We start from the raw sequence: 17844 nt of genomic DNA on the forward strand, positions 1-17844 counted from the left end.
CGGTGAGACCGATTCTAAATCTAAAATCTTTGAACACTTACGTACAGAGGTTCAAATTCAAGATTGAGTCACTCAGAGCAGTGATTGCGAACCTGGAAGAAGGGGACTACATGATGTCTCGGGACATCAAGGATGCTTACCTTCATGTCAAAATTTACCCTTCTCACCAAGGGTACCTCAGGTTTATGGTACAGAACTGTCACTATCAGTTCAGACGCTGCCGTATGGATGGTACACGGCACCCCGGGTCTTTACCAAGGTAATGGCCGAAATGATGATATTCCTTCGAAGGAAGTGAATTTTAGTTATCCCTTCCTTGGACAATTCCCTGATAAGGGTAAGATCCAGGGAACAGTTGGAGGTCGGTGTAGCACTATCTCAGGTAGTGTTGCGGCAGCACGATTGGATTCTCAATATTCCAAAATCGCACCTGGTTCCGACGACGTGTCTTCTGTTCCTAGGGATGATCCTGGACACAGTCCAGAAAAAGGTGTTTCTCCCGGAGGAGAAAGCCAGGGAGTTATCCGAGCTAGTCAGGAACCTCCTAAAACCGAGCCAAGTCTCAGTGCATCAATGCACAAGGGTTCTGGGTAAAATGGTGGCTTCCTACGAAGCAATCCCATTCGGCAGATTCCACGCAAGAACTTTCCAGTGGGACCTGCTGGACAAATGGTCCGGATCGCATCTTCAGATGCATCAGCGGATACCCCTGTCACCAAGGACAAGGGTGTCCCTCCTGTGGTGGTTGCAGAGTGCTCATCTTCTAGAGGGCCGCAGATTCGGCATTCAGGACTGGGTCCTGGTGACCACGGATGCCAGCCTGCGAGGCTGGGGAGCAGTCACACAGGGAAGGAATATCCAGGGCTTATGGTCAAGCCTGGAGACATCACTTCACATAAATATCCTGAAGCTAAGGGACATTTGCAGTGCTCTAAGCTTGGCAAGACCTCTGCTTCAAGGTCAGCCGGTGTTGATCCAGTCGGACAACATCACGGCAGTCACCCACGTAAACAGACAGGGTGGCACAAGAAGCAGGAGGGCAATGGCAGAGGCTGCAGGGATTCTTCGCTGGGCGGAAAATCATGTGATAGCACTGTCAGCAGTATTCATTCCGGGAGTGGACAACTGGGAAGCAGACTTCCTCAGCACGACCTCCACCCGGGAGAGTGGGGACTTCACCCAGAAGTCTTCCACATGATTAAAAACTCGACAGGTATTGCGCCAGGTCCAGGGACCCTCAGGCAATAAGCTGTAGACGCTCTGGTAACACCGTGGGTGTACCAGTCAGGGTATGTGTTCCCTCCTCTGCCTCTCATACCCAAGGTGCTGAGATTGATAGGATGGAGAGGAGTAAGCACTATATTCGTGGTTCCGGATTGGCCAAGAAGGACTTGGTAACCGGAACTTCAAGAGATGCTCACGGAGGATCCGTGGCCTCTACCTCTAAGAAGGGACCTGCTCCAGCAAGGACCCTGTCTGTTCCAAGACTTACCGCGGCTGCGTTTGACGGCATGGCGGTTGAACGCCGGATCCTGAAGGAAAAAAGGCATTCCGGATGAAGTCATCCCTATCCTGATCAAAGCCAGGAAGGATGTAACCGCAAAAACATTATCACCGCAATTGGCGAAAATATGTTGCGTGGTGCGAGGCCAGTAAGGCCCGACGGAGGAAATTCAACTGGGTCGATTCCTACATTTCCTGCAAACAGGAGTGTCTATGGGCCTGAAATTGGGGTCCATTAAGGTTCAAATTTCGGCCCTGTCAATTTTCTTCCAAAAAGAACTGGCTTCAGTCCCTGAAGTTCAGACGTTTGTAAAAGGGGTACTGCATATACAGCCTCCTTTTGTGCCTCCAGTGGCACTTTGGGATCTCAATGTAGTTTTGGGTTCCAAAAGTCACATTGGTTTGAACCACTTAAATCTGTGGAGTTAAAATATCTCACATGGAAAGTGGTCATGCTGTTGGCCCTGGCCTGGGCCAGGCGCGTGTCAGAATTGGCGGCTTTATCCTGAAAAAGCCCTTATCTGATTTTCCATTCGGACAGGGCGGAATTGAGGACTCGTCCTCAGTTTCTCCCCAAGGTGGTTTCAGCGTTTCACCTGAACCAACCTATTGGTGGTGCCTGCGGCTACTAGGGACTTGGAGGCCTCCAAGTTGCTAGACGTTGTCAGTGCCCTGAAAATATATGTTTCCAGGACGGCTGGAGTCAGGAAATCTGACTCGCTGTTTATCCTGTGTGCACCCAACAAGCTGGGTGCTCCTGCTTCTAAGCAGACTGTTGCTCGTTGGATTTGTAGTACAATTCAGCTTGCACGTTCTGTGGCAGGCCTGCCACAGCCAAAAATCTGTAAATGCCCACTCCACAAGGAAGGTGGGCTCATCTTGGGCGGCTGCCCGAGGGGTCTCGGCTTTACAACTTTGCCGAGCAGCTACTTGGTCAGGAGCAAATACGTTTGTAAAATTCTACAAAATTGATATCCTGGCTGAGGAGGACCTGGAGTTCTCTCATTTGGTGCTGCAGAGTCATCCGCACTCTCCCGCCCGTTTGGGAGCTTTGGTATAATCCCCATGGTCCTTACGGAGTCCCCAGCATCCACTTAGGACGTTAGAGAAAATAAGAATTTACTTACCGATAATTCTATTTCTCATAGTCCGTAGTGGATGCTGGGCGCCCATCCCAAGTGCGGATTGTCTGCAATACTTGTACATAGTTATTGTTACAAAAATCGGGTTATTATTGTTGTGAGCTATCTTTCAGAGGCTCCTCTGTTATCATGCTGTTAACTGGGTTCGGATCACAGGTTATACGGTGTGATTGGTGTGGCTGGTATGAGTCTTACCCGGGATTCAAAATCCTTCCTTATTGTGTACGCTCGTCCGGGCACAGTATCCTAACTGAGGCTTGGAGGAGGGTCATAGGGGGAGGAGCCAGTGCACACCAGATAGTCCTAAAGCTTTCTTTAGATGTGCCCAGTCTCCTGCGGAGCCGCTATTCCCCATGGTCCTTACGGAGTCCCCAGCATCCACTACGGACTATGAGAAATAGAATTATCGGTAAGTAAATTCTTATTATATGTATGTATGTGTGTGTGTGTGTGTGTGTGTGTGTGTGTGTGTGTGTATATATATATATATATATATATATATATATATATATATATGTGTATATATATGTATATATATATATATGTATATATATATATATATATATATATATATGTATATATATATATATATATATGTATATATATATATATATATATATATATATATATATATATATATATATATATATGTGTATATATATAATCGTTCGAGTAGGTATGCAGTGTGTAGACACTATATACGGTCCCCTGCCTGCATACCGAGCTATATTCATAACGGGGCTGAAGCCCGCCGAAAAGGGGTGGGTGCTTAGCCCTCACAACAGTGTTCAGTTCCATTTTCTCTCTGTCCCCGCCAAAAATGTGTACAGTGCAAACGAGGGGGGGCACAATGTTTTAGTGTTATATTGAGGGAAATATAGCACTATTTTTTAGATAATGGGCATGTAATCATTGTTGTGCATATTTCTCTGTGTGTTCCCTGTCAGATATACCCACTATAGTCCACATGTGTCGACATGCGTGAGTGCTCTGTCACAAACGGCTATGGGGATCACTGTCTGCATCGCCGACGCCTGTTGGTACTTGATACAGCTGATGCAGAGTCAACAGGTCGGTAGTTGTATGCTTGTCAAAAGTAAACACTGTATGGGAGACACAGTACTATGTGGGTGACCCTGTCGGCACCAACTGTTATTACTGGGTGTAAATTAACATGCTGTAACTGCCTTATACCTGTATATATATTTATATGTATATGTATGGTACGATTCCATGGGCCTGTAGCTCGAGCACAGACATGGTAGTATATGTGGGGGAGTGTTATTAAAATTATTTATGTATACTTCCCTCTGGGTCGCAAATATGTTATTTTGCCTGGTTACTACTCCCTACCGTCGACGAATACTAGGTGTTCTGTCGACCATAAGGTTTCCTGTTAGATCCACAATTGGGGCATTCAGAACATTCAGAACACATTAATGTCAATAGGGACCCGACTGTTCCTGACAATCAGCTTATATGTATGATATAGATATATATATATATATATATATATATATAATATGTGTGTATTTGTGTATTACATTATGGATATTCATATTATGATTTATAATGAATGCTGAAGTAAAAGTATTCCTTCTCATGTGCTGGTCGCTCTGTTGATAAAGCTCTAGGTCGGCCGTGACGAGTTGGTCTCAGATCCTCACAAGGACTCAGAATGTTTATTCTTTTCCCGCCGCGGATAGAATATGGTGAAAGTCAACTCCTGGTCGACACGGGGCCCTGTCACAAAGAATCGTACACAGGAAGCTAAGTGATATTTAATTTCTATGCTTTACAGTTATTTGCATTACATGCACATGGGGGAGTGTTTATATTCGGAAAGGCATCCGTTAGAATTACCCTAAAGAGAGAGGGGAGGTTTCTTATGTTGATTCTTCTCTATAACATTGCGGCAGGCTGCCGTGCGACGGCAGGAGGTGTGGCCGGGGGAATGCTGAGGCTGACTCTGAGAGATACTGGAGTTTCTTCCTGGGACGGTATACAGCTGTTTGGGGATGCCTCAGTTCAGTCATTCTCGGCGTATACCACTGTTAAATCTAACTTCGTGAGTTAGACTCCTTCACAACGGTTGGTGACGCATTCTGTTGTGGGATGCAGTCATTTTAACCGATTCGATACCGTTCTTTTTTCCCTTTCGGTGCAGATAGTGGAAGGTGAAAAGGTAAGAGTTCTGCAGCCTTGTTAGGTTCGCAGAAGCGGATGTCGTTTTCTGTTTCTACCACATCCATCGCATGTCGCTGCGTCTATCTGGCTGGAGCCCACTCCGGTGGGAACTCGTCTACTACTTTTCAGTCAGTCCGGGAATGGACTAGGACCTGCGAGTTAAATATAGAATCCAAAGGGGGACATACTGGTGTTTACAGATGTTTCCCCTCACTGATTTTTCAAATAGATCTTGCCGTTTACCCTCTGGAAGGGGAGGTAGTACGCGACGCCATACCAGAGTTGTGTCAGGTTCAGGGCATTGTCCTGCTGTCCCAGTTTAAAAAAAAAAAACACACCAAAGATTTCTCCTTAAGAAGTTGAACTACAGGATGGAATCTCTCAGACCAGGGAGCTCCAGCACGTAAAAATAGAAAGGGGTTTAAATGCGTTTTTCTCCGCATTCAGCTTACCTGGATATCCAGGATTGTCTTTGCCATTTCACCGGAGTGATGGCAGTAGGATGGTATTCTTTCAACAGTAAGAGCCATCGTTATTCTGTACTGGGACACTCTCCTGATTAAGGCGAGGTAAAGACACAAGTGGTGCAAATCGTTGTTTTCTCTCTGACTGTTCTTCAACACAGGGGAACCCTGTTATTCCCAACGACGCAGACGTCGGAGGTGGGTATCAGAGTAGATACGGAACGGTTGAAGTTCTGTGTGCTTCTGTAGAAAGAGGTCTGAGGATCCGGAGTCGGATTGGATTTGCAGTGACAATCCATCAATATGTTCCGTTGATGATGAAGATGGGTTCGGGCTAAGAGGCCTTTTTCGGTGAGCAGGTCAAATGCCAGAGGGGTTTTCACGGGGCCAGTTGGAAATGTGGCCCGGGTCTCACCTGCACATGCACCGGAATATAATCCTAATGGCCAGGATATCGCTCCTGTGGTGTCTGCTCGGTTCTCACCTCCTAGAGGGATAAAGGTTTGGAATCCAGGATGAGATCCTGGTGTCCATGCATGCAGATTTCCGAGACTGGGGAGCAGTCCTTGCAAGGGAAGTATTTCCAGAGGAAAAGGTCAAGCAGGGTAGCTTGTCTGCAATAAGCTTTCTTGATTAAGAGCTATTTTCAATGAACATATGCTCCATGATCTGCCCGTGTTAATTCTGTCGGACGATTTGACAGCAGTGGTGTAAGTAAACCGCTAGGGCGGAACATAGCAGAAGCCGAAAAAGGTTTTCCGCTGAGTGAAAAGGCTGGTAAATGCTATATTAGCAGCCTTCGTTCCGGATGTGAACGACGGAGAAATAGATTCCTCTGCAGACGCGATCTCCATCCGGGAGAAATACAGTAGTCATCGAGAAGTTTTCACTGAAGTGACAAGTCTTTGAGGAGTGCCTCAAGTCGACATGCTGGCGTCTCACCTCAACGAGAGATCTCAGGGATATAGTTCCGGGTCAAGGGACACTTAAGCTATAGCAGTGGACGTCCTCGGGACTTCTTGAGTGTTTTCAGTCGGTCTATGTGTACCCTCCATTTTCACTCTTTGGAAGGTGATAAGCGTAAGAAGAACAAAGGTTCAGGCGATCCTCATTGTTCTGGTCTAACCAAGGAGGGCTTGCTATCCGGTTTCTTCAAGGTTTACTCATAGAAGACCCATGGTCTCTTCCTCTACGTGAGGAACTGTTACGGCAAGATCGGGGCATGTATCAAGACTTACCGCGGCTGCGTTTGACGGCGTGACGGTTGAACGCCATATCCTAGTCAGAAAGGCTATTCCCAGTGAAGTCATTTCCACACTCCTTCAGGCTAGAAAAGAAGTAACGGCAAAGCCTTACCACCGTGTTTGGAGACGATATGTGTCTTCGTGTGAATCCAAGAAGCCTACTTCGGAAGACTTTCAGATGTGTTGTTCTTCTCCTCCATTTAAGTGCGGCTTTGCCCTTATACATTTTGGAGGTCATTCCGAGTTGTTCGCTCGCAAGGCGATTTTAGCAGAGTTGCTCACGCTAAGCCGCCGCCTACTGGGAGTGAATCTTAGCATCTTAAAATTGCGAACGAAGTAATCGCAATATTGCGATTACACACCTCGTAGCAGTTTCTGAGTAGCTTCAGACTTACTCGGCATCTGCGATCAGTTCAGTGCTTGTCGTCCCTGGTTTGACGTCACAAACACACCCAGCGTTCGCCCAGACACTCCTCCGTTTCTCCAGCCACTCCCGCGTTTTTTCCGGAAACGGTAGCGTTTTTATCCACACGCCCATAAAACGCCGTGTTTCCGCCCAGTAACACCCATTTCCTGTCAATCACACTACGATCGCCGGAGCGAAGAAAAAGCCGTGAGTAAAAATACTATCTTCATAGCAAAATTACTTGGCGCAGTCGCAGTGCGAACATTGCGCATGCGTACTAAGCAGAAAAACGCTGCGATGCGAAGAAAAATACCGAGCGAACGACTCGGAATGAGGGCCTTTCTTTCAAGAAAGAATTGGCAACTTTCCGGAAGTTCGGACCTTCGTCAAAGGAGTACTGCTCATCCAACCTCCGTTTGTGCCCCCGTTGGCACTGTGGGACTTTGACGTTGTGTTGCGTTTTCTTGTGTCACACTGTTTGGAACCTTTGTGAAAGGTTGTGTTAAAATTTCTCTTTTGGAAAGTGGTCATGCTTTTGGCTTTGACGTCCACAAGGCGGGTGTCCGAAGTAGCGGCTTTGTCTCACAAGAGCCCTGTTTGAGCTTCCATGTGGATAGAGAGGAATTGAGAACTCTGTTAATAGTTCTGCCAAATGTGGTTTCTGGGTTTCGCAGAAATCAGCCTATTTTGATGCCGGTGGTTAGGCTGATTCAAAGCCTCTCGATGTAGGCAGGGCTTTGAATATTTAGGTCGCCAATTTGGCTCAGATTGGGGTAACAGGTTTTGTTTGTCTGGTATGCTCCCAGCATGATTGGGGCGCCTGCGTCTATGCAGTCTGTTACACGCTGGATCTGTGATAAGATTCGGGATGCTCGTTCTACGGCTGGATTGTCATTACCGAAGTCGGTGGAGACCCATTCTACTAGGAAGATGGGCTCTTCTTGGGCGGTTGCCCGAGGAGTCTCGGCGGTTCAACTTTGCCGAGCGGCTACTTGGTCGGGTTCAAACACTTTTGCTATGCTCTACGAATTTGATACCCTGGCTGATGGGGAGCTTTTGTTGCTCAATCGGTGCTACAGAGTCGTCCGCACTCTCCCGCCCGGTCTGGAGCTTTGGTATAAACCCCATGGTCCTTACGGAGTCCCTAGCATCCTCTAGGACGTAGTAGAAAATAGGATTTTAATACCTACCGGTAAATCCTTTTCCCTTAGTCCGTAGAGGATGCTGGGCGCCCGTCCCAGTGCGTTCTGTCTGCAGTTATTGGTTATGGTTACACTCTTGTGGTGTTTCTTTTCCGTCAGGTTGTTGCTGACGTTGTTCATGCCTTGGCATGCGGTGTCTTATTATTGGTTGTGTTGACACACAGGTTGTGTTACATTTTTTCTCAGCATGTGGCTGTATATGTTTTCATGCCGTTGGCTGGTATTCTATTGAATGCCACGTTTTGCGGTATGTTCGTGGTGTGAGCTGGTATGACACCGTGTTTAAATAATAAACTCCTCTGGGCACAGAATCTAACGGAGGTCTGGAGGAGGGGCATAGAGGGAGGAGCCAGTTCACACCCATTCAAAGTCTTGTAGTGTGCCCATGTCTCCTGCGGATCCCGTCTATACCCCATGGTCCTTACGGAGTCCCTAGCATCCTCTACGGTCTAAGAGAAAAGGATTTACCAGCAGGTATTAAAATCCTCTTTTTTTGCTGTATATGTGCCTGTAACCTATTGATGCTACATGTGTATTTTGTACAAATGGGGCTTTTTTCTTAATGGGGCCATATATACATATTTCTACTTATTGGTACCTTATTTATTTGGTAAAGTGGCTTTTAGTCCTTTCTAGGTTCCTCCATAGACTCTAATAAACTATTAGCCATAGTCACACAGTTTTATAATGCTTTGGTCATTACACCTATACTAATTAATTGGTTACTTCCCCTTTATTTAATCAATTTCCAGATAAAAGATTTACAGCGCGAGTATAGGAGCTGTCTAGGTGATTGTTTACTATAGTTCATCTAGGACTTGGTCTTTTCTAAATTAGGCCTCCTCTGACGGAGAGATGTGTATTTACAAATTATTAATAAATATCCATTTAGGTCTTTGCAGACTATTAATTATTATCTAGGTCTTATAGGGATGCAAGCCGTATGGTCTCCTTATTACGTGTTCAGGTCCCTTAGTAGGGTTGATCAATACATTTTCAATAATCTAGTAGTAAGTTTTTTTCCCTTTATAATATATTACATTATTCACAGATGGCGCTTTTTTATGAATATTGTAGTACCTACATGTCCTGATTGTCTTTGAATAGACAAAGGGATGTTTATCTGCACATTATTATTTGTATCTATTTGTGTCTTCCACATACCACACAGTACTATAAGCCGTTCGGTCCCCTAGCCCTCTAGAACACCATTTTAGTTCCTTCATTGGTTGTTTGAGATCACGTGACGTAGTATACAGCCGGCCCCGTGGAACGCAAACTAAAATGGCGCTGGAACGCACGAGGTCTCGGTGTAGCGGCGGTGCGTGGGCACTGTGGAATGTTAAGGCGGAGGAACAGCTGTGATCGGAGGAGTTTGCTGAGAGTACACCTTCTTTATAATGGGTTTTTAGCAGCTTTTGGGCTGCTTCACATTCCCGTGGACACATTTTTAAAACTGTCAGTTGTATGTCCCGCCCTGCACACACTCCATTGGAGGTATAAGACTGTCAATCTGATATTGTCAGTCTCATATTTATGTAGTTAGTGAAATGCACTATGGGTATCACATTAATAAATGATTTCCCCCACATTTTATTATTAATATAGGTTTAATAATAGAGTATAATGTTCCACACTAAGTAACAGTATTGATTAGAGTAATTTTAGATTTAAATATTATATAATTTAGAAGATAATTGTATATTTCACCAATCACGTCAGTAAGATAAATGATGTCATCACTTTCCCCTATATAAATGTGTAGCTAGGCTCAGTGTCTCATTACACAGATACTGGGATTCCATTGCAGTTCTACAGAGGGTAAGGATCACTAATAATTATTGCACATGGAGTGATTAATACTTAGGCACTATTTTGAACAAGGTCCCATTTAATAATTTTCACTTTAATTATGTATATGATATGTTTATTTTTCACGATGTTGCTATGCATTGTGCCAGAGCTTACATTGCCTGGATTTTTTTAATTGTAAGTTATATATTGTTAATGGTGAATACATTAATGATTTTTAGTGCATCATTAATTATACTATATTAATATTTGAAGGCTATATTATCTTTATTGTTATTATTTTTATGTGCAACCTAATATATGGATGTTACATAGGTTTTTCCCAGTTACTACTATGGGGATCACCTTTATTATGGGTTACCTATATTATAGGACCACCTTATGATTTGAAGAGTGGTTTTTAGTGTACTAAGGGGTGAAATATCCACTCATTTATATTAACATCAATTAGTACCAATCAATTAAGTAATTTTGCATTAACTTATATTCACTTATTGAATTGCCGAATACGAATTTGCTGGGTTCCCTACTTAAGCGATTTCCTTCTGTACCAGAGTATCTGAATTTTCATGTGCAAGTAGTCATACTACAAGGTATGTGTTGTAGAACCCAGATTTGTTGATTGGTCCACATTAATTGTGTAACACTATATAGTTAAACATACTTGATTAAATATTTTCCAATTAGGCTTGACTGTCCAACAGAAAGTCCCAGTGTCATATGGGGTCTTTCATCAAGCACTCATGAATGATTTGTTGAGTCGTGTTATCCATTTAATGACTATACTTACCAGTCAATAGAGGTATGTTCTAAGATGAAATTATGATATTTCCAGATGTTTTCTTATTTTTTTCTTTCTTTTTTCATCTTTTGTTTGCTCTGATATGCTATGTCTTGTACATTCTTACATTGTGATATGTTCCTCTTACTTAAATATTGGGAAGAGTAAGACATTTTTAGTAGTATAAAGTTCTCCTACAATTATAGATATACCCCTGATGAAGTCTTGGAATAAGACGAAACGCGTTGGGGTAGCTTTTTTGTGATGTTATCTCTGAATTAACATTAAGGAGAAGGAGGAGATTGTAGAGAATTACCTGCATTTGTCTTCAACATTTAATGTCGAGTTGTAAGAAGTGTGGAACAACACACCACACCTCCTCTGTATAAGTACTGACATTGAATTTTTCATTGTGTTTTTACAATAAATTTTATGATGGAACATGTTACTATTATGTTTTAATTGTGAAACCGATTAAGGGTTCTGCTTAATACTGGGTGTTGATACAACCCCTTGGCGCCAATTCTTCTATTGTCATATATTCTTACTTCGTTCCTCCTAACAGGGAACTTAGTCGAATTAGGCTGCCATCTCTAAGTTGCCTTTTTTTATCAATTATAGCAATTGTATTAATCGTAGTAATCCATTAGCGCAGAAGGAGAGTATTTGTTCTGAATATATATATATATATATATATATATACAGTGGGGATTGAAAGTCTGGGCACCCCAGGCAAAAATTCATTTTAATGTGCAAAAAGAAGCCAAGGAAAGATGGAAAAATCTCCAAAAGGTATCAAATTACAGATTAGACATTCTTATAACATGTCAAAAAAAGTTTGATTTTATTTCCATCATTTACACATTAAAAAAAAACAGAAAACAAAAAATGGCGTCTGCAAAAGTTTGGGCACCCTGCAGAGTTAATACCTTGTACTGCCCCCTTTGGACAGCTGAGACCTGGCAGTGTCATGGATTGTTCTCAATCATCGTCTGGAAAGACCAGGTGATGTCAATCTCAAAAGTTTTAAAAGCCCAGACTCATCTGACCTTGCTCCAACAATCAGCACCATGGGTTCCTCTAAGCAGTTGTGTAGAACACTGAAAGTGAGAATAGTTGACGCTCACAAAGCAGGAGAAGGCTATAAGAAGATAGCAAAGCGTTATCAGATGCCCATATCCTCTGTTCGGAATGTAATTAAGAAATGGCAGTCATCAGGAACAGTGGAAGTTAAAGCAATATCTGGAAGACCATGAAAAATATCAGACAGAACAGCTTGCAGGATTGTGAGAAAAGCAAGTCAAAATCCACGTTTGACTGCACGATCCCTCCAGGAAGATCTGGCAGACACTGGAGTTGTGGTACGCTATTCCACTATAAAGAGATACTTGTACAAATATGGTCTTCATGGAAGAGTCAACAGAAGAAAACCTCTTCTACGTCCTCACCACAAAAATCAGCGTTTGAAGTTTGCAAATGAACATATAGACAAGCCTGGTGCATTTTTGAGTAAAGTTCTGTGGACCGATGAGGTTAAAATAGAACTTTTTGGCCAGAATGAGCAAAGGTACGTTTGGAGAAGGAAGGGCACAGAATTTAATGAAAAGAACCTCTGTCCAACTGTTAAGCATGGGGGTGGATCAATTATGCTTTGGGTTTGTATTGCAGCCAGTGGCACAGGGAACATTTCACGAGTAGAAGGAAAAATGGATTCAATAAGATTCCAGCAAATTTTGAACGCTAACTTGATGCCATCTGTGAAAAAGCTGAAGTTAAAGAGAGGCTGGCTTCTACAAATGGATAATGATCCTAAACACACCTCAAAATCCACGGTGGATTACATCAAGAGGCGTAAACTGAAGATTTTGCCATGGCCTTCACTATCTCCTGACCTCAACATAATTGAAAATCTATGGATAGACCTTAAAATAGCAGTGCGTCACAGACAGCCCAGGAATCTCAAAGAACTGGAAGACTTTTGTAAGGAAGAATGGGCGAAGATACCTCAAACAAGAATTGAAAGACTCTTGGCTGGCTACAAAAAGCGTTTACAAGCTGTGATACTTGCCAAAGGGGGCAGTACAAGGTATTAACTCTGCAGGGTGCCCAAACTTTTGCAGATGCCATATTTTGTTTTCTGTTCTTTTGAAAGTGTAAATGATGGAAATAAAATCAAACTTTTTTTGACATGCTATAAGAATGTCTAATCTGTAATTTGATGCCTTTTGGAGATTTTCCATCTTTCCTTGGCTTCTTTTTGCACATTAAAATGAATTTTTGCCTGGGGTACCCAAATTTTCGATCCCCACTGTGTATGTACGTGTGTGTGTGTGTGTGTGTGTGTGTGTGTGTGTGTATATATATATATATATAATTTTCCAAACATAGGCACTCTCCAGAACTTCAATAAGCTTCAAGGTATTTTTGATCCAATACTCACAAGGTATTCATGCAAGGCTTTTTATAGATGCATAGTAGAGCCTAACATGAATACTTTGAGTATTGGATTAAAAATACCTTGAAATTTATTGAAGTTCTGGAGCGTGCCCATGTTTGGACTATATCTATCAAAGATCTCCCACGACCTGGGGATTATTTGTGTAGTGCACCCTGCTGTTGCCAATTAAGATGAGCGTGCTGGACTTCTTCTAATTATATATATATATATATATATATATATATATATATATATATATATAATTTATTATCCCCCCCTGAGGAAGTTGGGACATGCTGTTACACTGAAATATTCAATCATCGCACAGATTAAGTAACTGCAGGGCTGGTCTTGTTTTGCACAAAATGTTTTTGTACCACTCTGCTGCACAGGCGTTCGCACACTTGCAAAGCGAAAATACACTCCCCAGTGGAGAAGTTACCCATGGCAACCAATCTGCATTGGCGTAACATTTATAATTGGCATACTATAAAAGTATACAGAGCAGCTGATTGGTTGCCATAGGCAACTTCTCCACTGGTTCACGTCTACATTTTTATCACTGCTTAGTACATCTTCCCCTTTATCTCCATCAAAGGCTTAGTAAATAGACCCCTTAGTCATTTGAGAGCCTAGCATAGACCGGCGGTAGCTTACTAATGCAGACGATTAATTGCACAGTGAATTTTATTGTATGACAGTTGTTGTTTTTTTATTATACCAGTTACATGGCAGCCTATTATATGGTATTAGTCTAGTGTCCTCCGGGAGTCCTGATATGGAAAACCAGTGGGTAAAGCAGCGAATAAAAGGCTACCATAAAAATAGCATTACTCAGAACTCTGTACTCCTTTGTGACTGATCTGACTGTTCTTTTAAAACAAGCAAAATGTAAAAAAATAATAAACTTTTTGGATAATCATGTTTTTTTTTCTCTGACCCAGCTACAGTTTGTCTTCATATATCCTTGCTGCAGTCATGCCAGACAGCTCCTATAGGTGCACCAGGTCACGTGAGACTCTTCTAGCGTTAGGCTTTTTTTTTTTTGCTGAAAATTCAACACTTACCCCTTTTCCACTAGCGTTTTTCCCTAGTGGAAACTGGTCCCATGGCAAATTCCCGGATCAAGTGATCCGGGAATCCTACCCGGGTAGCTAGCCGGGTTGAACACGTGTTCAACCTGGCTAGTTGTCTAATGTGAACGGGTGCCGCGTCGAGGCGACACGGCTCCCGTTCACAGTGCATAGGGAGGGCGGCGCTGGGAGATCATGTGATCTGCCAGCGCTGCCCCTGGCGCGTCACTAGTGCGTCACCAACCCGGCAATTGCCGGGTTGGTGAGCGCTGTCTGCAGGGGCCTGTAGCACGGGTCACAGCCGTGTCAAGCGAAACATGGCTGCGACCTGTGCTACACTAGTGGAAAAGGGGTATTATTTGCCAACAATGTGACTATGACGCATGGGAAGACTGCTGATCAATGTGATATGACACTTCTATATCTGTGAACGACTAAGTCTCTGAAGTGCTACAATATAGCAGCCGCAGCTTTTCTCGAATATAAGTTTTGTTCTGCTCCGTATACAGACTCAGACACACTCAATATATGTGTCATATATCGAATTAATAAGCACAATCTCCTTGTGCGTGCTAGCCACATTGCATTGTGAATAAGACACATTTTTGGCAGAAAAAGATGCCTGACATTAGTAGAGTTGCACGGGACCTGTCTGCTCACGTATGCCAGGCTGCATTGAGGCTGGATGTGTGAGGACACATCTGTATGTAAATAGGCAATGTTCAGTGCCCTTGAGAACCAATCACAAAAACTTTGTCTACCATTTTTTAATGTCATTAGTTAATGTTTTCTCTCTTATGTAATTAGGTTTATCACAGTTTCCACGACGAAGTAGATGAGTACAGGAAACACTGGTGGCTCTGTAATGGGCCCTGTCAGAAAAGAAAACCCTATTTTGGATATGTGAAACGGGCAATGAACCGAGCGCCGTCATCCCTTGACCCCTGGTGGGCTGATCATAAAAGAACTTGTGGAGGCACATTTACCAAAGTCAAAGAGCCAGAAAACTTTTCTAGTAAAGGCAAGAAAAAGAATGACAGTTCTGATGCTCAGCCCGTGAAGTCACAGGATGATAAAGGTAGTAAGAATTTTCTGAACACGTTTTCTCTAATATCCATTTTGTGCTGTACTTTGCTTATGCTGCCAGAACTGGCTCTATCAATGCTGTGGATAAAGTATCTAGACACTAGAATCAGTGGGTTTCCATGCCTGAATTGCACAGGAAAAAGGCTATTCAATTGAATAACCTTTCCTTACTCCGCAGGGATTTTTGGTGGCAGTTAGTTGTGGGATAAACCCCGTGGCTAATTCATTACCCCCCCCCCCCCTCCCCTCCCCCCTCTCCTTCCCCTCCCCCCTCTCCTTCCCACCTTCCCATGGACTCTTCAAGACTTTTGAACATATTAGGTGTGTTACAACATAGGCTGGCTGTGCAGATGACACAATGCAGGTCATGCAACATGATTTGTTAGCAGAATACTTCAGAACCGTTTGTTTTCTCCATGGAAAGTGTTTTATCTTTTCTGCTCAGTACTGTCTGAAAATGCATCAAAAGGCATTTGCATACAGTATATCCCTTCATGTAACCTGAAGTTGTAACTAAATATAGTGCAATGTTCATTTTATTATCTTTTTATTTTATATAAAGTCTACATTTTACATCTGTTACAGATGCAAAGTAAAATAAAAAGGTATAGTGCCTAAATGGCCTTAGTGATAGCCTTTTTTTTTTTTTTTCTTCGATATGAGTAAATAACAGTGAAGGGGAATGGGAAAGGAAGTATTCACGTATACGCAAGTACTCAAGTATTCACAAAGATTTGGGCAGTTATTAGTGCCGTTGCCATGATGAGGCTCTGTCAGCACATACATTCGAGTACCATGGGCTATTTTTCAATTACGGCAAATCTAATCTGGTTTCTAGTCATAGGCTTTCCAGTTATCTATTACCAGCAGAGTACTCTTGACAAGGACCGCATAGACTTGTTACTCAAGGTAAAATCCCTGTTGGCCTCTTGTTTTGGAAAAGACGTTGCCTATTTTTAAGGCAGCAGTGTTTGCACAATTTCATTCAAGGAATTTTCAGGGAAAGGTCATGTTGAAATGGAAAGAGTCAACAGCTTTGCAAGACTAGTTTGTTTCTCCTCTAGGCATCTGAGAATAGACAACCTGGACGGGGTTATTCTTGGCAGTGGTATACATCAATCATTAGAGCTCCATTGCAACGAGGTAACTTGCTTGAGTGGAGCAAAATATTTCGGCAGTGTTGGCTCTGATGATTACAGGGATAGAAAACTGTGAGGTAACTTTACATAGATGGCATGCCCTACATCAGGGCTGGCCAAACCGGTCCTCGAGATCTACCAACAGTCAATGTTTGCCAGGCCTCCTGGAGACCTGTAAAATTGTCAGTTGGGAATGAATGCAGCACATCTTAATTAGTAATGACTACACCTGTGCACCAGCTAGGTGATCTGGAAAATGTGTACTGTTGGTAGATCTCGAGGACTGGTTTGGCCAGCCCTGCCCTACATCATTCTTCAGATTGTGGAAATGTGGGTTCAGCCAGATGTCATGATGGCACCATGGTTGAACCACAAGGTTAGGCAGTTTGACTGAAGGTGAATGGATCCAAACGCATTTTTGGGAGACCCTATGTGGAGGTTTAAGCTGTTTTATCTGTTTCTGTCGGCAGCGATAATACTACGCATTCTCAATAGTGTGATAAGAGAAAATGGGTGCTGTTGGCAAAAGACTGGCTAAGAAGGTTGTGGTAAATTGAAACTTTGAAAACTTTGGTAGGACAGCCTGTGCATCTTCTTTTTACATAGGGTCCATTAAATCAGGGGCCATTTCTCTTACGTCCTAGAGGATGCTGGGGACTCCAAAAGGACCATGGGGTATAGACTAGATCCACAGGAGCTTGGGCACACTAGAAAGACTTAAACTGGGTGTGAACTGGCTCCTCCCTCTATGCCCCTCCTCCAGACCTCAGTTAGACTTTGTGCCCAGGAGTAACTGGACACACACTAGGGGAGCTCTACAGAGTTTCTCTAAAAGACTTTGTTAGGTTTTTTATTTTCAGGGAGGCCTGCTGGCTACAGGCTCCCTGCATCGTGGGACTGAGGGGAGAGAAGTCAGACCTACTTCTTCTTAGTTCAAGGGCTCTGCTTCTTAGGCTACTGGACCCCATTAGCTCCAGAGGGTTCGATCACTTGGTTCGCCAAGCTGCTTGTTCCTGGAGCCGCGTCGTCAACCCCCTCACAGAAGCCAGAAGAAAGAAGCCGGGTGAGTATTAGAAGAACCGAAGACTTCAGTGACGGCAGGAGACTTCAGTAACGGAGGTAACAGCAGCGGTAGCGCTGCGCTCCATGCTCCCACACACTTCACCAGCGGCACTCACAAGGTGCAGGGCGCTAGGGGGGAGCGCCCTGGGCAGCAGTTACTGAGGTTTGGCTGGCATAATAAGAGGCTATACAGTGTCCGATCACTGTATAGGGTACCCCCGCCAGGTTAAAGATTCAAATTTTAGCGGGCTACAGCGCGCCGGGAAGGGGGCAGGGCTTAGCTGCACATTGCTCACCAGCGCCATT

General features: G+C 43.5%; 1 protein-coding gene across 1 annotated transcript in view; it reads left to right on the forward strand.

The window, feature by feature from the left end:
* The window catches only part of SPRTN (SprT-like N-terminal domain), a 125766-nt gene that overhangs the window by 90201 nt on the left and 17721 nt on the right, over positions 1-17844 (forward strand). The window contains exon 4 of the mRNA XM_063917775.1: positions 15059-15329. Within this exon, the coding sequence (XP_063773845.1) occupies positions 15059-15329 (271 nt within the window). The remainder of the gene's footprint in view (positions 1-15058; positions 15330-17844) is intronic.

Source organism: Pseudophryne corroboree, chromosome 4 (assembly GCF_028390025.1).
Source record: "Pseudophryne corroboree isolate aPseCor3 chromosome 4, aPseCor3.hap2, whole genome shotgun sequence".
NCBI classification, from domain to species: Eukaryota; Metazoa; Chordata; class Amphibia; order Anura; family Myobatrachidae; genus Pseudophryne; species Pseudophryne corroboree.